The following is a 19,196-nucleotide window of genomic DNA, read 5'->3' as shown; positions in this document are numbered from 1 at the left end:
TATAAGTCTTTTTTTTTATGGTACAGTGTAGCCTCCATCAACAGCCAAGTCGCAACCCGTAGTAAACGAAGCGGCGTCTGAAGCCAAATATAGATAGGCCCCCACCAACTCTTTAGTAGTACCTTCTCTACCTAATGGAGTCAATTGCTCCCATTTTGCTTTAACAGCCGGATCAGCAAATGCTGATAAATGAGTTGCAATGTAACCTGGGGAAACTGTATTAACTCTGGCAAATGGAGCCCATTCTACCGCCAACGATTTTGATAAATGCTTTACGCCAGCTTTTGCTGCATTATATGCCGCTTGTAATTGAGGCACATTGACAATTGATGCCGACATTGACGCGGTAATAACCATTGAGCCCTTGCCTTGTTTTTTGAATATTGGCCCAATAGCGTATGCACAGTAAGCGACACTATTTAAATCAGTATCCACGACTTGATTCCACTTGTCCAAATTTGGCTGATTGATCAATGGCCCATCGGTCCATGCAACACCAGCATTTGCAACAAAGATATCAATTGTTCCAAACTCAGCAACTTGCTCCTTAACAACACGTAAAATATCGTCGGCATTGCTAATATTGCATTTGTAAGCTTTCGACTTGATTCCGTATTTCTCTTCAAGGTACTTGGCTTTGTCGTCCGCGGGGTGGCTATTATACCAGATTGCAACGTTTGCACCTGCTTGTGCATACCCTTCTGCTACAGCCCAACCAATACCACCAGACGACCCAGTAACCGAAGCAGTCTTGCCCTTGAGAGAAAACAAGGATAGAATGTCAGTATCTAATGAAGGTGGTTTAGTTGGCAATGGTCCCAAATCCGGGTTGCAGTAGGAAATTATATCGTTGGTTGAAGAGCTCATTTATCTATATATTGTAAATTTGAAGTGATGAAAAATATTGCAAAATGGGCAGTGTAAGAGAGAAAAAGGGAGGAAAGAAAGTGGGGGAGGTTTCGAGGTTGGGGGGAGGGGGGGGGTAGCTAGGGGGTTGGATGTTGGGGCCCAAGTTATACTTGAAAACGCTAATTTTGTTTCGAAATTCAAGATTTATTAATCAAAATAGCATTTCAACAAAAGAAAGTCCGTTGGGGAACGTTTCAAGATCTATTTATATAAGAGATGCTTTGTAAAGGGCGATTTTCAATGCAAGTTATGGGGAAGAGGTGTGGGGGGGTCAGCATTATGATGAAATGCCCTCTCCTATTTATTCTTACAATTGCTATCATTAAAATTGTGTACTTTACTTTTATTTTTATTTTTTCTTTACTTTATTTAATGCGCATAATAATTAAATAACTTTTTATAACAGGATATTCCGGTCCATCCATATAATTTATATAATAGTTCTGAATCACAAGACCCTTAAACAATTTAAAGCTCTCACACTTACATCACATTGTATCACACACTACCACCACCACTACCACCACCACACAAATAAATATACATATCTATATATAAATTCCTGGGTAGACTCCACTATGTATCGATTTCTCTCGTTTTGTTTTGTTTTGTTTTGTTTTTTTGATTTGGATTTCATTATTGATGTTCTTTCCTCATCTTTTTCATTTTTTTCTTTCAACTAGTATACACGTTTAGCAGGAGGTACAGGTTTACAATCATTGTCGTCCAAAGTGTGCTTGATAACATCTCTGTATTCCAATTTGATTGGGGCGCCAAATCCATCCTGGTATGATAACGTGTGTTTTCTCCAATTAACATCGTCTCTATCTGGGTAATCATCTCTAGCGTGTGCACCTCTTGACTCCTTTCTAGCGGCGGCAGATACTGCTGTTTGGGTAGCACAAGTTAACAAGTTTTGCAATTCCAAAGTCTCAACCAAATCACTATTCCAAATCATTGAACGGTCACTTGTTTTAACGTCGGCAAAATTTTCATCAACTTTCTTAATATGTTCAACACATTTATCTAATGTATCTTGAGTTCTGAAAACTGCACATCCCTTTTGCATAGTCTTTTGCATATCTAATCTAATCTCTGCAGTTGATTTAGTACCATTGGCATTTCTTAATTTGTCCAAGTTGGCAATGGACTCATAGCCAATTGCCTTATCATGTTGCTTAATTGGTTCACCCGGTTTCAAAGTAGCGGCGATGGTGTGTGAAACGGCTCTTCCGAAAACGACCAAGTCCAATAATGAGTTGGCACCTAATCTATTAGCACCATGGACAGAAGCACAAGCTACTTCACCACATGCCAACAAACCAGGAACAACCTCATCTTTACCATCAGGACCCCTTTTCAAAACTTCACCTTGCCAGTTGGTTGGAATACCACCCATGTTGTAGTGGACGGTGGGCAAGATTGGAATTGGTTCCTTGGTGACATCAACACCAGCAAAAATGTGTGCTGTTTCGGAAATTCCAGGAAGTCTTTCTTTCAAAACAGCAGCAGGGATGTGTGATAGTTGCAAGTACATGTGATCCTTTTCAGGTCCAACACCTCTTCCTTCGTTAATTTCCATAGTAATAGCTCTTGAAACAACGTCTCTAGAAGCCAAATCCTTAGCAGAAGGAGCATAACGTTCCATAAATCTTTCACCTTCAGAGTTGACCAAGAAACCACCTTCACCTCTGGCTCCTTCTGTGATGAGACAACCTGATCCATAAATTCCTGATGGGTGGAATTGAACAAACTCCAAATCCTCTAATGGCAATCCTGCTCTTGAAACCATAGCATATCCATCACCAGTACAAGTGTGAGCAGAAGTACATGAAAAATAAGCTCTACCATATCCACCAGTGGCCATAACTGTTCTGTTGGCAAAGAATCTGTGCAAAGTACCATCTTCCTCGTTGTAAGCAATTATACCAATGCAAGCGCCATCTTGCATCATCAAGTCCATAGCAAAAAACTCAATAAAAAAATGACAATCGTGTCTCAATGATTGACCATATAACGAATGCAACAAAGCGTGACCGGTTCTGTCGGCAACAGCACAAGTTCTGTAAGCTTGGCCACCTTTACCGTATTCCTTGGATTGACCACCGAAAGCTCTTTGGTAAATTCTTCCTTCTTCATTTCTTGAAAATGGAACACCATAGTTTTCCAACTCGTAAATTGATGCTGGTGCTTCTTTTGTCATATAATGAATAGCATCTTGATCACCTAACCAATCTGAACCTTTGACAGTATCGTAGAAATGCCAGTGCCAGTCATCAGGATGCATGTTACCCAAAGCAGCATTGATACCACCTTGAGCAGCAACTGTATGTGATCTAGTAGGGAACAATTTAGAGACACAAGCGGTTTTATAACCTTCCGATGCCAATCCAAACGCAGCTCTCAAACCTGCACCACCTGCACCAACAACCAAACAGTCGTATTCATGATCAACAACGTGGTATTTTTGGTTCATAATTCTAGCTGCATCGAAATCTTTACCTTTAACATTCGATCCAATAACCTGTGATCTTATTGCTGTCGTTGAAAAACATTTAGCTACTCTTGTAGCAGGGGTGGACCTTGCCTGACAACGAAGCAAGGACAACATTTGGTGAATATCAGCAAAGAGAAAAGAAACAAGAACAGAACCAACCAAAAAAAAAAAAAAAGAAAAAAGAAAAAGAAAACTAAGCTCTTGAAGAAAAGTGTTCTTTAAATGTTAGTAGAGGAGGGGGGAAATTGGTTTGGTTTAGTTAGTTTTTGGTAGTTCCAGAAATTCAGCAGTAGTAGCAATTGGGACCGTGAGTTCAAGGAAAAACGGTTTGTATTTGACTGTAAAGCTATTCTCTTTGAGGATGAAGAAATGACAGGAGAAGAAAAATCTTCAAGAGTTGGAGTAGAAGTGAAAAAAAAAAAAAATCAGAACTGGTTTCACTTGTTGAATCAACTTTTAAACCTCACTTTATTTCCCACTACATTTTAGATAATTTTTTTTTTTTTTCTTTTTTTCCCTTTACATTATAATGGGAAGGTAAGGAGGGAGAGGAGAGAAAGATGATCATTGACTGGCAAGAATCAGAGTAGGTTAGAGCCGTTAACTTACATGGTGGTTAAAAGGAACAGACGGAAAGTCGGGTTGTCCATGAAAAGTGGCTTTTCTTTTCTTTGAATGATTTTGAAATAAAAAGTATATGGGTTTGTTGATTATACAAATGCATTACAAATGAAATGATTTGATAGGCTGGAAAATGAGCCTCATACGATACCAAAATAAGTAATTCATTAAACTTTTAGATTTTACTGATTTGTTCCATAAAATTCCGGGGTTGGTCGGAAAGGTAGAAAGAGCCCAGTTTTTTCGCACAAGCCGGGAATAAAAAGAAGAGCCAGCGACACTATCTGCCACCGACACTATCGAGCAGAGCGAGATAGTGGAGCACACTAGCTGCCACCACTAGCGACACTATCTTAAGGTCTATAAAAGATTCCCGAGGCACTTTAAGCTTGATTTATCATGAGTAATTTTTCTTTTTTTTTTTTGTAGATAGTTTCCTTAGTAGAGCCTAGTATGGAAAAATTGCGGAGAAAGAAAAATGCTAGAGAACGTGAAACAAAAGATTGTGATAAGTTGGAGCTAGCAAAGATGGGGTACAAGAAGCTAAAGGATGATGCAATGAAACCGGTAAGAAAAAACAAAAAATATGAAAAAAAACATAAAAAAAAAACAATTAATTTCAAAGAAACCGTTAATTTCTATGATAAACACTTTTTTTTTTGGCATTTTAGCTTTGAAGTTATTAAAAAAAGGGCTTAACTTTGATTACTATTGCTCGTTGTTCTGTATTCTTTGCTTACCAAAATTTCAAAGCAGAATTTTTCTCTTTTGCAACCTTTTCCTGCATTTATATCCAGAAATAAGATTTTGACATGTCAAAGCATCTTTACATTTTTTTTTTTTTAAGCCTGCCAACTGCTATGACACTTTCTTTAGAGGACATATTATACGATTGATGCAATATAAATTTCAAAATATTTATTAGACTTTTGAGATAAAACTAACTAAACTTTTTTAGCAACAATTTCAAGTGGTACACCACCAAAGGAGTCACCAACAACAACAGCATATGCATTTTCCGAATACCTATATGGGTCATTGATATTCTTTGCGGCATACAAAGTATCACTTCCGGTGAATGTCAAGAGTCCATCCTCTTTGATTTCTACAGTTTCTGGGGAAAAGACACTCAACTGTACAATATCACTTTCCTTTGAAAACTGAAATCTAATTTGCGGACTAATCTGCCTGTATATTTCCTTACTTACATCATCATAAGTGAGTTGAGGTGAGGATTCTTCAGTTGAAATGAAAAAGTAGTTGATACCAGCACCTTCATGAGTATAATATAAACCTTTACCGTCGATTTCCTTGTTTTCAGATTTGGCAAATAACTGTATCTGTGATAAGGCAGCTAATGATTGAGAAGCTAAAGCTAATAAAGAAACGGATTGTAAGAACTTCATGTTTGTATTTGTTATTTTTCTAAACTCGATAGAGTATTGAAACGAAATAGAAATCGAAACAAGAGGAATTAGGCTCACTCTTTTATACTCTTCTCCCCCTCCCTGAGATGGTATAAAATAAGAATGACCTGTCAGATTCATCAGCTAATGTACGATGAACATTAGTGATATTTTTAGAAATATCACCACTTGTTATGTTCTGTTCTGTTCTGTTTATTTATTTGTTTGTTTGGTTTGGTTTGGTTTGTAATGATGTTCTATTTTTAATCATTACTTTACTGCGTAATAATGCAGAAGCCGTGGAAAAAGATTTATGGCTTCCTTGCTCTATAAAAAAAGTGCCAGTTAATTACGTCATACCAAATTTGGTATTTGAAACAATAGAGCTTTTCTTGTCCCTTGTAACAATAGACACCCAATACTAATCTTGTTTGGGGGGAGGAGGAAGTGGAGGAAAAGGAGGAGGTATTCTCACTCGTGATAGTTTCTGCTCGATAGTGTTGGAGCAGTACAGATTAGCTCGATAGTGTAATAGCAAAATATGCTCTCACATGGAGAAACACAAATTGTTTTCAAAAAACTCTAACCATGATTTCCTTCTTTCCATACTTTGATCTTCATCACCCCTTTGTCCTGTTCCAACAATGTCTTGTCGTTATTGAAACCTTCTCTTTTTATTTCCAATGGGACCTCTTAACAGTGGTGTCCCAAATTTGGTAGCTCATTTTTCACAGTAGAAAAAATAAGACAAGCAAAATAGATACGATACGAAATAAGAGGACTCTCTGATTGTTCTGAAAAGAATAAGGAAGTAAAGACTGGCTGGTACCCTTTTGTAGGAATGGACGAACTTACAAAATCGGTTTGGGACGATGATGAAGATAGTAATGATATACCAAAGACTCAAGTAGAGGATAATTATGACTCATTGGGGTTCGACAACAATTTCACGGCGTCATCAAAGTTCAACCAAGTGGACAATACCTTTAATTCGTATTTAACCGATGACCCGTTTTCCAACCCGTTCAATGATACTCAAAAGGGGTTTGATGATGAGGAAGAGAATGAGGAAGAGAATGATGAAAAGAATGTTGAAGCTCCAAAAGTCAAGTATAATGCGGTAGAAGAACAAAAGCGTGAATTGAACATGGGCGAAAGAAAGCACTTGAAAAATCAAATCTTATCGGAGTTGATAGACGGGTCAAAAGAAGATGATTTAGAACAATCCTTAAACAATAAAGTCCTACAGAGTGTTAAAAACTCGGATGAGCTTTTCCATGACAAAGATTCACCAATCAAATTAGCATCAATTTCGGACCAAGAATCAGTTACTTCGCCACAGAAACCCATCAATGTGGTAAAAAAATTCAAGGTTATTAGACCAAGGAAGTTTAATGCAAAGATAAATATACAACATTTGACAAAAGGAGAGTCCGGTACCAAAGATTTAGAAGGACCACTAGGGCATGAGCCGAAAAAGGCTACTGTCGAGGATGATAGTAGTGTTCCGCCCCAGGAAGTTAAGAGTGAGGAAGAACTTGGCGAGAAAAGCCCAACTGAGCAGCATATTCCAAACACCAAAGAAAAAGAGCAAAAATCCTCGCTTTTTGCTAACAATCACGGAGACAAAAATTCGTTGGTCATATCTGTGGGCGATCCGTTGAAAGTTGGAGATATAACAACAGCTCATATCACATACACAGTGAAAACTACGAATAAGAACTTGGAGTCAACACATTTCCCAAAACAAGAGTATGTTGAAGTTCACAGACGTTATAGCGATTTCCGTTGGTTGTTTCATCAATTACAGGCCAACCATCCTGGAAAAATTATCCCACCACCACCTGCAAAACAAAGCTATATTGGTAGATTTAATGAAAAAGTTGTAGAGCATAGAAGAATGTCTTTGGAGAAGATGTTGATCAATATTAGTCATAAGCCAGAGCTATGTAATGACCCAGACTTTGTTTCATTCTTGTGTAATGAAAAGGAAGGTTCTTTTGGTGATGCTGGTTTAGACGAGTCAGCCATACATGAAGGGGGAGGAGCAGCAGCAGCAGCAGGAGAAGGAGTTGGAGGAGGAGTTGCTTCCACAACTTCGGCAGCAGCTAATGCAGCAGCAAATGCAGCAGCAAATGCAGCTATTGCTTCTACTGGATTCATGAGCTCATTATTCTCAATGTCAAACAAAGTCAACGATCCTGATCAGTTTTTCACAAAGAAAAAAGACTATATTGACGACTTGGAGTATAATTTAAAGCAGTTCCTCAAGACTATTGAGCTAATTGGAAGCCAGCGACAGGATATGATTAACTTATTGGAAGAGCTTGCTATTACTATGGAGGAGTTAGCAGCCGTTGAAATTAGTAGAGCCACATGCGACTTGTTGTCTGCATTTAGTCAAGTTGAATTCAAAATCAGAGACAATATGGAGAGGCTTAGTATTTCCGACCAGTTGACCATTGGCTTTACCATTGAAGAATACTTGAGGATCATTGAAGCAATAAACCACGTTTTTGAAACCAGAATCAAAATCCTCCAACTGCTATCGTCATTAAACACACAAATCGACAAGTTATCGAAAAAACATCCAATCCTGCCTGAAAAATCGTTTGAGTTGGAAAGATTGAAAGAACGTCAAACAATTCTACAAAAGCAATTTGATGATATAAGCGTTACCATTAAGAACGAATTGGATGATTTTGAATTGAGCAGGATTGACGATTTTAGAAACAATGTGGAGATCTTTATTGAGAGCTCTATAGAATCACAAAAAGAGGCAATCGAGTTGTATGAAACATTCTATAGTCGACATATTGTCGTAGATAGCAATCGAGTTGTATGAAACATTCTATCGACATATTGTTGTAGATAGCGTATAAACATTAGTCTGCGAAAACTCAAAAATATATACCGTTTTTTTTTTTCACTTAGTGTAAAACATCTTCCCCATGTTTTATGAATCTCGTACTTTTCTTTCTTTTTTTTTTTTTTTCATATTACCTAAAAGAGGAACAGCGTTTAATTTTTTTTTTTTTTTTTTTTTTTCACATCATATAATTGATTAAAGTATGAGCATCCAGGTACAATTCAATGAAATCGAGCTTTCAATACTCTCTATACCGAGGTCCAAGCTTTGGATTTTCACAAGTTCTATTTTACAGCTCCTTTATGGGTTAATTGATGAAGAGGGCTTGAAAATTTGTCAAGAGAGTAATGAAGTGAGAGTAAATAGCGGTGAAAATGAGTCACGACGGGGGGCATTTGGTGGTGTTCTGGGAGATGGGAACGATTCTGAAAGGCGTGGTAGCATAAAGAAAGTGGATAACACTAGCAAAACTAGTCACGAGCTAGCGCACTCGACTTCAGTCCAAAGAGCTAGTGGAAATAGCGATTTCTCAAATAATGATAATAACAATAATAACAATAATAATAATATTAATAACAGCAATGACGATGATGATGATGACTCTTTTATTCATATTGCTTTAACGCCTAATGAATGTACGATAATTTGCTCATCAAGATTATTGCAAAAGTTTTTCCCCAAACCATTGGAGATTTGTCACCAATTGGACTATACAGACGTGCAACTTTTACCACTGCGTTACGTAAGTTTGATTGTTTATTCAGATGGAGGATACGATAAGCTGCTGAGGATTTTGGAAATGACCAAGCCATTGTCTGAGAACAATATATCCGTTTTTTATATCTCCTCCCATTTCAATGACATTGTCCTAATACCATTTGATTTAAAGGAAAAAGTCATACAAATTTTATCTAAACAGGGCTTTGAATATTCTGAAATTTCAAATGCCTACATTTCAAACCACTGTATCACCAACTTGGAAAAGCCCCTCACTTGCTCATTTGAAAAGACTTTCCACCTTTTTGCAAGCGCAAATATCCACCCAAAGATTGATGAGTGCCACGAGTTATTGCTAACAGGATCAAGAAAAGGGGAATTCAAAAACTCTATACTAAAAGTGATAAAAGTGTTTTGCTTGGCTAATTCGTCACTGCCAGCATATTTTGCAATAACAAGAACATTATCTACTGAATTATCCTTGATTTTGCCAAGATCTACCAAGGTTCGTCTACAGTATGGGTTTGACTCAACGAATTTGATTGGCTCAACTCAGGATGTTGTGATACCTATAAGTATGGACTTTTCCAATCTTCCCTTGAACTGTGCTGGTCTTGTTGCCGGGTTGGCAAATAAACTCATAACAGATGGAGAAAACTCAATTGATATTAGTTACTTATCCATGGCCAGATCAGGTGTGATCATGATACCTCAAGAAAATTTAGCATTAGCCAGGGAAAGCTTCATGAGTATATGAAAGCTTAAGCTTCTTTTGCAAGTTTTACCCATTTTCCATTTTCCATTTTTTATTTATTCATTTTTTTTTTTTTTTTTAATTCAAATCACTATTAGCTGTGAAACTATTTGCAGTAGGGTATGCTTTAGTTTCTTTCGAATGAAACGTGGGCTTCCGGGATAGAAAAAGTTTGATGTTTTTTTACTCCTTTTACAATGGTCAAGTATTGGTTCTTTCTTGAACCTCTTATTGAGCCAAGTAATAGACGCAGGTATACCCGCAAATGCTTCCATCATGTGGTTGAAACTCATATCTTCTGCTAATTCCACCGTTACACCTTGTTCACACCAATAGTCGTATAGTTTGTCGACTTCCTTAAATGGTGCCACTTCATTAATTGCTGAATGGTAAAGGAACATTGGAGCACGAGGAACTGTTTTGTTTGCACCCAAAAGATCATTTTCGTTGAATATGGAGTTGATTGTTTTATCCTCCAATATATCTTGATATACGTCCTTGTTGAAGCTTGTACCGAAATAATGTGTTGCAGCTGAAAAGAGACAGTAACTTTTTAATGATGGTCCATACACATGCAAAGCCAATTTGAATTTTTTATATTCGTTACCAAGCCCATTCAATATGTTCACCACCAACCCCGCGTAGGGTCCACCATCGACTTTTCTGATTAGAGCGCTAATGTTGGCTATTGTGCCGCCCAAAGCAGCGCCGACTAGCTTCAATTCAGGCGCATATTTTGGTTGCAAGATTGCCGCCCAGGCGGAGGCAAAGGCACCACCTGAATAGCCCATCATTGCAAACAGAGCATCTTGGCTTATAAATGTTTTTGCTGCTTTCATACAATTCAAAACCGCATGAGCTGATTGTTTCGAGACAGGAAACGCCAGCTTGGGTCCCTCATAGTCGGGAATTAACACATACCATTTCATGAACAAGGCCATGGAAATAAAAGCTAGATCGGCTTGTATTTCAAGTGATTCGAAGGAAGCAGTAAGCATGGTATATGACGGACAACAACTTCTTTTCGCAGAGTTTTGAAATGTCTGGTATGACAAAACCTTTTGTGAATCTGCACCAGGTGGCTCTAAAATGGTTGCGGTTACGACATTTGGATTCCCAAAAGAGTCCTCTGAGCGAATTAACAATTGCCATGGTATAGCTGTGATGGGTGCAAGCAAAGACCGGATTGAGCTTGGTGGTGGTCTCACTTTCAAAATCTCCCCGAGTCTTGCGTCGATATAGTCATGTGGCGGGGCATAAAATTCGTCGTCTTCAGGTACTTTTATGCTGAGACTCTGTCCGAGTAAAAACAGCATGAGCAAAAATGGCAATCTCATCTCTACAGTGTAGACTTTAATTATTTTGACTGGAATATGGTCAAGCTATGCTATGGGAGGGGGGATACCAAAAAAAAAAAAAAAACATTGATAAAGAAGGAAAAAAAAAACTACCCAACAACAATAGAAAAAAGCCAAAACGGTATGACTGATTTCATCGTTATACCTACATTCTATATAAGAAAAAGTTCCTCAAAATCTAGATCAACTTACCAGATTTCTCTTTTTTTCAATTTGAAGGTGAATTGTACAACTTATCAAAGTTAATCTTTTTAATGGTAGCATTTATATTCGATTTAAATTTTTTTTTTTCTGGTGGTGAAAAAAAATAAAAGAAGAGATGTAAAAATTTTTATTGATCTATTAGAAAACCTACAATCGCAAGAGGTATATTAGTCTTCAATAGAGAGAGAGAAAGTCTTATATCGAGAGAGAGAGAAAGAGAGAGAAAGAGAGAGAACTAGAAAAGCAAAAGAGCTGAATTTATCGAGTAATGTTTTCAAGAGTCAACAAGAATCAAAGTCATTCATTGAATGAACACTTGGACGATGCATCTGCATCATCTTTCAACTCCACATTAAATGGTAGTAATCAACATTATACCAGCAATGGTAGTGGTAACCATTCCAAAACATATTACCATTATAGTAACGATAGCAGTACCAGCATTAAGAACATAAGCGAAAATAAGGAGGGTAAACGTTATTCTATGGAGGAAGTGTTCAAGGTATGGTATGATAACCAGGAAAAGATTTTGAGTTTGAAAACAAAAACCAGCAGCAACGAAAATTATAAGCTGGCCGAGCCAGAGCCGATTTATCATCTCGTTTTACAAGAAATGAAATCTGATTCTAGTGCCAAAACTCAGGTTCATCAGCAACCAGTGGCAGCTATAGGGGGTCATCAGCAACCAGTGGCAGCTATAGGGGGTCATCGGCAACCAGTGGCAGCTATAGGGGGTCACCAGCAACCAGTGGCAGCTATAGGGGGTCATCAACAACCAGTGGCAGCTATAGGGGGTCATCAACAACCCCCCGCACAACAACAAGAACGAGAACAAGAAAAGGATCCAAGTTCGTTTGTAAATACAGGAGTTGATCAAGCAGATGCTTCTATATTGAGTACTTTCAGCAATTTGCATTTGAGAAATTCTGATGGTAGTAGCACGGCAACCAATTTTCAAGAACCGCTGCATAATTTTGTAAATAGATCCACCCTGCAAACTGGGAACGGTTCATCATCATTTGGCTCCACGGTGTCAAGTGAACTTCCACCGCCGGGGATTATGAAACCTACTACCGCGTTATTGACATCTGACAAGTTGTATTGGCATTATATTGACCCATCAGGGAACGAACAAGGGCCTTTTAGTGGTGACATGATGCAAGAATGGTTTACGGGAGGTTACTTGGATTTGGCCTTGATGATTAGGAGGAAAGATGAATCCGAATTTCGAACTTTGAGAAGTTTATGTGATAGTGTTCAAGAGTACACACTTCCGTTCAAGGTTCCCTTACCGGAGTTGTTGCCAGTAAAGGATCACACCGACTTTCAGTTTGCGAATCAAGCAAAGAGTTTTGCTTTTGAGCATAAACCTATTAGGTTATCTTCGTCATCAAATATTCAGCAACAGTCTATGTTAACGAGCGAATTCATAAATTCAACAAGTGCTGACACGTTTGCAGTCAATCAAAACCAGCCAATTACCAATCTCAACTCGGGGTTTCCATATGGGTCGAGCTTTGTTGGTCTTGACAATTTTCATCAGCCAACGGATTCTTCTGGTAGAAACGGTATGTTTGAGCAAAATTTTGCTGCTCTTTCGTCGATGCCGTCGTTGTTACAACAACAACAACAACAACAACAACAACAACAACAACAACAACAACAACAACCGCAACAACAACCACAACCGCAATTACAACCGCACCACCACCACCACCACCATCAACAGCAGCAGCAGCAGCAGCAACCACCACAACCACCACAACCACAACCACAACAACATGAGCCTTTGCTATCTCGAAGCAATAGTGCTTGGGCACTTGAAACTCCATCTCCTATTGCTGGAAATTTATCTGGTCCAGCTTCAGCAACGGGCTCCAATTCAGGTACTTTTATGAGTGCCTTGAACAATGTTGGTCCTATTAATGCCAACACTAGCCAAACTAGCCAACCGGCTCCAATATCACCTTGGAACACAACTGGTACTATTGGCCAGTCTGTTTCAAGAATAAATTCACCGTTCATTTCCAGCACTAATTTGAGTAACAATTTTAGTTCAGCAGCAGGTCACGGCGTAGGAGTTGGTGTATCAAGAGATGACCATTTGGTAGATGATCATGACAGCGCCGTTCTAAATTCAGTTGTTACCGATATTTTGCAGGATGAAAGCGAGCCAAAGAAGGAACCAGCATCTATGGTTGCCAAACAAACTCAATCACTTGGTAAACAGCAGCAAAAGCAAGAGCGGTTGCTGCAACGACCATCAGAAAGTGATAAAGTTTCCAAAGCCAATTTTTCTCTTGAGGAAGAAATCACGGCGCCTCCAACAAGAACTGTTGACTTGAAACCTTCAAAACCTCAAGCATTGGCTCCGTGGGCGGCAAAAGCGAAAGAAGAAGCCACATCATCTTTGAAAGAGGTTCAGAAAGTTGAACTTGAGAAAATATCACAACAAAGAAAAGCACAAAATAAGTTAAAGTTAGAACAAACTTCTAAGGCGTGGGCAATGGAAGCCGCTGCCGAAAAGTCAGCAGCTACTGAACAGGAAAAACGTAAAGTACAATTGCCTTTATCCTGGGGTACCCCGGTTGAGAAACATGCACCCGTCAAGTCATTAGCGGAAATTCAAAAGGAGGAGGCAGAGCAGGCCAAAGCCAAGAGCGCAGCAGCAGCTGCTGCCGCAGCTGCCGCAGCTGCCAACAGTGCTCACAATGGTAGTGGTGCTGGTACTAGCGCCGTTACAAATATGTCGTTTGCCAATGCATTAGCAAATGCGGTGCCCAGTGAAGATACAGCTGCATGGACTACCGTGACATCCTCGAAGAAACCAGTTGTTGTTAAAAAAACTGGAGGAAGTACTACTACTTCTTCTTCTTCTTCTGGGGTACCACCTTCTAAGGTTACACCTCAATTATTGCGTAATGTATCAGCATCTAAAACTGCCACTACTGGGATTAATTATCAAGCTATTAGAGAAGAGTTTTTGATCTGGGCGAGAGCTCAAATGACGAATCTTTATCCAAGTGTTTCCAAATTCGATTTGCTCGAGATGTTTATTACTTTGCCTTCAAACTCTCAAGAAACCCAACAGTTAATTTCAGAGACAATCTATGCCTCAAGCCCCACAATGGACGGAAGAAGGTTTGCGCAAGAGTTTACTAAGAGGAAAACAAAAGCAGATCAGATGTTGGGTGGAGAAGGTGCAAAAGATTATGTCGCTTGGTCTGCTGCAATTCTTTCGAGTGCAGAAAAGGTACAAAAGGTCGACGAAGACGGTTGGAGCACTAGCACCAGTGCTAAAACCAAGAAGAAGAGTGCCTCTAGAAAATAAGAAAGATATATACTGAACCGTAAAATATTGAGAAGTAAGAAAATCGACTTGTTTTTGTATGTATTTCTTTTTCTTTTTTTTTTTTTTTTTTTTTTTTTAAAATTTTTTTTTTTTTTTTTTTTTTTTTTTTTTTTTTTTTTTTTTTTTTTTTTTTTTTTTTTTTTTTTTTTTTTTTTTTTTTTTTTTTTTTTTTTTTTTTTTTTTTTTTTTTTTTTTTTTTTNAAACGAAAAAAATGAAAAAAAAAAAAAATCAATTTTTTTTTTAATTTATTTATTTTTTTTTTTTTTTTTTTTTTTTTTCTATTAAAGACCTAATCTCTTTTCTATTTCACTGTGCATGTCTCTTACAGTGGACCCATTGTTGGCGATGCCATTAGGGTAAACATCTTCCCAGTCCAAACTCAGATCGTTTCCCAATAAAATATCCCTGTGCATCATACTACTACCCCCAAGACATTCAGGTTTAAAGTCTGTGTTTTCAACAATAGCTAATTCCATGGATCGTTTTATTGGGTCTCCGGCACCAAATATACGTCTATAAGTTTCAAATCTTGCGTCTTGTTGAGTTTGATCCCAGCGTGTGACTCGTCCCTGTAAAGGATGAAGGTTATTTATTTGTGAGGATATGTTTACTGGACCGCTTTGATTGTGCATGATTTCAGACAATGCTGGTGCATTCTTGGATGGTTCATTTTTTTGTGTAGAGGAGACAAACGACTCTCTCGATTCAGCTGGTATAATTCTCATAGACTAGAAAATTAGTTAGTATAATTCAATTAGGTGAAGATGGATTTGGTGTTGGCTCACATACCATCTTTTTTCAAAATTAGACCTAATCAACTTGAATGGGTAATTGAATTGTTTTAACGGCAAATTGATTTTTTTTTTTTTTTGGAAAAATCGAAAAACAGTTTTGTAACAGGACACTACCGACACTATCGAGCAGAGCGAGATAGTGGAGCAATACTTAGTAGCTTGTTGGAACACTTTATAGCTTGTTGCAACACTAAGTAGTCTGTTACAAAACTATTTCGCTCTGTTCAATAGTGTCAAGAAAATACTTGCAGAGACAAAAGGCGTAACTGGTGGAGCAGAATAATAGAGCTCAGAAGTTAGCCGAGCCAAACGCGTAGAAATATAGAAAGTAAACTCTAGCATCACTTTTGGGCTTTTTTATGCAAAAAAAAATGTTTCTCAAGGATACACCCTCAAGTCTTTGGGACACCCAAATCGAGCAGAGCGAGATAGTGGAGCAACACTTTGTACCTTGTTACAACATACTAGTGATACTTGATACTAAATATACTTACTACTTTGTAACATTTCAATTGTGTATATACATTGACATTATTAGTCAGTGCTGCTCCACTATTGATCAGAGCGAGATCCCATTCATTAAATAAAATTGAGCTAAACATGCTGCCGCGTATATCATATATGATTTAATTATTCGGTACGCTATCGAGCAAAGCGAGATAGTGTCGTAACAAGCTACAAAGACTCGATAGTGTCAGTTGGTGCTGCTCCACTATCTCGCTCTGCTCGATAGTGGTGATTCAATAATACAAATACAGATATTACATTAGTGATATATTCGCATTATATATTCGCATTATATTCTTTTTCAAAAAATTTTACTTTTCTTTCCATCGCATTAACTTAAGTTGTCCAGTACTCATGTTGCAAGACCCACTGAACAATGTGTCAAAGTGCGTAGATCAATACATAATTGTACTCATCCTTATAAGTATCTACTCGTCTTGAGTGGAGAAAAAAGTGGTATTAGTGTATACTAATACCTGAGATCGATTATGACATCTAGACACTATCGAGCAGAGCGAGATAGTTGAGATAGTGTTGCTGGTGTCAATAGGTAGTTACTATTGTTTTGACGGCTTGAGCAGAACACTATCATAGTGAAGGGTTCACTCTCCTCTTTAAATGTTTTGCTTTAGTTACCATCAAACCCGTGTGTGTGCTCCACTATCTCGCTCTGTTCGTAGTGTCAGTCAGTCTACTTAGTTTTATATAATTCGATCTATCTTTATCAAGGGGAAAGCTGTAAAGTTAAAGCTGTGAAGTTAGTAACAGGTTTCGCGACAGTGTTGGTGGCAGCTAGTCAGTGCTGCTCCACTATCTCGCTCTGCTCAGTAGTGTCGGTCGATAGTGTCGGTCGATAGTCTTGCTCCCTAGTAGAGGCATCTCAAAGTAATTGAATTTCTTTTTTTTTTATTTTTTTTTTTTATTTTTTTCCAAATTTTTCAACTACATTCTCTAAAGAAGAAGAGCAGAGAAGGTTAAGACCATGACCAGTGTATGTGCTGCTCCACAGTGTGGAAATGAGACAGATTCCATGTTGAAATGTCCCATTTGTCTTAAAGAAGGGATTGATAGTGTTTTTTGTAACCAAAACTGTTTTCGATCAAGCTATTCTATTCACAAGGCACAGCATAAATCGGATGATGGAGAAGAGGTATATATCCCATTCCCCAACTTTGCCTATACTGGAGATGTGAGACCACACTATCCCTTGTCACCAAGACGTGCTATTCCAAAACATATTAAATTGCCCGATTACGCGCAAAAAGGGAAACCTATAAGTGAGATCAAGAACGATCGAATTGGTAAGATTCCAGTATTGACACCAAAGGAAATCACCAAGATTCGAAAAGTGAGCAAGATTGCTAGAGAGATTTTGGATATTACAGCTAGCCACATTCAACCGGGAATCACTACTGATGAATTGGATGAAATATTGCACAGGGAATGTATAAAACGGAACGCATACCCTTCGCCTTTAAACTATTACAACTTTCCCAAATCGATATGTACGTCTATCAACGAAATTATATGCCATGGGATACCCGACAAGACTAAGTTGAAAGATGGTGATATTGTCAATTTAGACGTTACTATATATTACTTGGGATTTCACTCCGACTTGAATGAAACCTATTATGTTGGAGACAAGGCCAAAAGTGATCCTGATACAGTGAGATTGGTTGAAACGACTAGAGAATGCCTTGATTTAGCTATCAAAGCCGTTAAACCAGGTGTTGCATATAGAGAGCTCGGCAATATTATTGAGAAACACGCTTCAGAGAATGATTGTTCGGTTGTGCGAACATATTGTGGTCATGGATGCGGAACATTATTCCACTGTCAGCCCAACATTCCTCATTATGCCAAAAACAAAGCAATTGGAATTATGAAACCGGGACAAGTTTTCACAATTGAGCCAATGCTTAATTTAGGTACTTATAAAGATGTGACATGGCCAGACAAATGGACTGCAGCTACTCAAGATGGTCAAAAATCGGCACAATTTGAACAAATGTTATTGGTCACTGAAGATGGTGTTGAGATCTTGACTGCTAGAAGTGAGACATCTCCAGGAGGAGCTATACCTAGAATGTAGATTAAAAAGATATCATAGTTCGACATTATTGAGCAATGCGAGATAGTGGAGCTACACTTGGAGTTTTGTATTTGCCTTTGCCTTTCTATTCTTTTTTTTTTTTTTTTTTTTTTACAAAATTTCTTTTTCACTGATTAAATGATCTAGTAAAGTAGTCTCTACCTTTTTTATAGATGATTCAAACACTTGCAATTTTTTCTTAAAAGATTGGTTACCTTTCAGGTTGCACGAATTTTCAAAGGAACCATAATGGATTGAAATACCAGGATAGGAGGTTAGTAAGATGAGATATTTCTCATATAAATCCTTGAGAAATTTGTAATTGTTCAATGTTTTGTTTTTTTCAAGATCGCCTGTATTGCTTGTTGACAGCAGGATAACCATCCGCATTATTTCTCCCGTGCAATCAAATAGACCCATTAGATAGTCAGATTGGTTTACAAAATTGATGGCAACGGGGGTCTCAATATTTATCAGTTCTGTCTCACTCAAGATGTAGGAGACAACATCACATAGCTCTTCGCCAACCATTATGAGCTTTAGAAGTTTTAAAAGACTCTCATACGATAACAATTTGTGGTGGTATTTGTAATATCCAAATGTCAAAAACTCAACCAACTCTTCAATCGCGCCTGTAATCGATACGCGTAAACTCGGATTGGTGCTATATATATCACCAACTATATTCAAGTGCTTGCTTATAATCTGTAGATAATTAGACAACTCTGTAGCAATATGTTCCGTCAGACTCAGGGATCTATGTAGTGTGAAAATCGCCTTTTTGGAATAACTCGTAATCTCTCGGCATGATCTTATTACTTTTTCTCTTCCTTCCTGCTTGTCTAAGAGATACGTTCGTGCTGGTATGAAAATCTCTGTATCCAAACTCATCCAAACCAACTTATAAAGCCCTCTTTCCACTAAAAAGCTCCAACAATGTCAACCTATAAAGCCTTCTCTTTCCACTAAAAAGCTCCAACAATGTCAACCTATAAAGCCCTCTCTTTCCACTAAAAAGCTCTAACAAATGTTCGTGTAATATTTCAACAAAGTGAAAAAAAAAAAAAGAAGAAAAAAAAAAAAAAAAAAAAAAGGAAAAGAAAACCCTTTGG

The 19,196-nt window shown here is 37.9% G+C and overlaps 8 protein-coding genes across 8 annotated transcripts; 3 read left to right on the top strand and 5 right to left on the bottom strand. All coding sequences in view use genetic code 12, as the record gives it.

Moving 5' to 3' along the window:
* Positions 1–15: 15 nt before the first annotated feature.
* KGF56_000320 (SDR family oxidoreductase) lies at positions 16–867 on the bottom strand (the record flags this gene model as incomplete). Its single annotated transcript, XM_049324491.1, has 1 exon — positions 16–867. One exon carries the CDS (start codon positions 865–867, stop codon positions 16–18), a length of 852 nt encoding a protein of 283 aa, XP_049182604.1.
* A 721-nt stretch (positions 868–1,588) lies between these two features.
* SDH12 (Sdh12p) lies at positions 1,589–3,520 on the bottom strand (the record flags this gene model as incomplete). Its single annotated transcript, XM_049324480.1, has 1 exon — positions 1,589–3,520. One exon carries the CDS (start codon positions 3,518–3,520, stop codon positions 1,589–1,591), a length of 1,932 nt encoding a protein of 643 aa, XP_049182603.1.
* A 1,451-nt stretch (positions 3,521–4,971) lies between these two features.
* On the bottom strand, positions 4,972–5,433 carry KGF56_000318 (uncharacterized protein; the record flags this gene model as incomplete). The annotated part of the gene is made up of 1 exon (XM_049324469.1): positions 4,972–5,433. The coding sequence occupies one exon, from the start codon at positions 5,431–5,433 to the stop codon at positions 4,972–4,974; it is 462 nt and encodes a 153-aa protein (XP_049182602.1).
* An 841-nt stretch (positions 5,434–6,274) lies between these two features.
* KGF56_000317 (sorting nexin 1) lies at positions 6,275–9,776 on the top strand (the record flags this gene model as incomplete). The annotated part of the gene is made up of 2 exons (XM_049324458.1): positions 6,275–8,272; positions 8,598–9,776. The coding sequence occupies 2 exons, from the start codon at positions 6,275–6,277 to the stop codon at positions 9,774–9,776; spliced, it is 3,177 nt and encodes a 1,058-aa protein (XP_049182601.1).
* Positions 9,777–9,856: 80 nt separating this feature from the next.
* Positions 9,857–11,110, bottom strand: KGF56_000316 (uncharacterized protein; the record flags this gene model as incomplete). Its single annotated transcript, XM_049324447.1, has 1 exon — positions 9,857–11,110. The coding sequence occupies one exon, from the start codon at positions 11,108–11,110 to the stop codon at positions 9,857–9,859; it is 1,254 nt and encodes a 417-aa protein (XP_049182600.1).
* A 493-nt stretch (positions 11,111–11,603) lies between these two features.
* KGF56_000315 (uncharacterized protein) lies at positions 11,604–14,666 on the top strand (the record flags this gene model as incomplete). The annotated part of the gene is made up of 1 exon (XM_049324436.1): positions 11,604–14,666. One exon carries the CDS (start codon positions 11,604–11,606, stop codon positions 14,664–14,666), a length of 3,063 nt encoding a protein of 1,020 aa, XP_049182599.1.
* Positions 14,667–14,969: 303 nt separating this feature from the next.
* On the bottom strand, positions 14,970–15,480 carry KGF56_000314 (uncharacterized protein; the record flags this gene model as incomplete). The annotated part of the gene is made up of 2 exons (XM_049324425.1): positions 14,970–15,416; positions 15,478–15,480. 2 exons carry the CDS (start codon positions 15,478–15,480, stop codon positions 14,970–14,972), a joined length of 450 nt encoding a protein of 149 aa, XP_049182598.1.
* Positions 15,481–16,971: 1,491 nt separating this feature from the next.
* On the top strand, positions 16,972–18,084 carry KGF56_000313 (methionine aminopeptidase; the record flags this gene model as incomplete). The annotated part of the gene is made up of 1 exon (XM_049324414.1): positions 16,972–18,084. The coding sequence occupies one exon, from the start codon at positions 16,972–16,974 to the stop codon at positions 18,082–18,084; it is 1,113 nt and encodes a 370-aa protein (XP_049182597.1).
* Positions 18,085–19,196: the final 1,112 nt, after the last annotated feature.

The sequence above is a fragment of the Candida oxycetoniae genome (assembly GCF_023343755.2).
Source record: "Candida oxycetoniae strain CBS 10844 chromosome Unknown scaffold68, whole genome shotgun sequence".
Taxonomy (NCBI): Eukaryota; Fungi; Ascomycota; class Pichiomycetes; order Serinales; family Debaryomycetaceae; genus Lodderomyces; species Lodderomyces oxycetoniae.
This window is presented reverse-complemented; position numbering and strand designations above follow the sequence as displayed.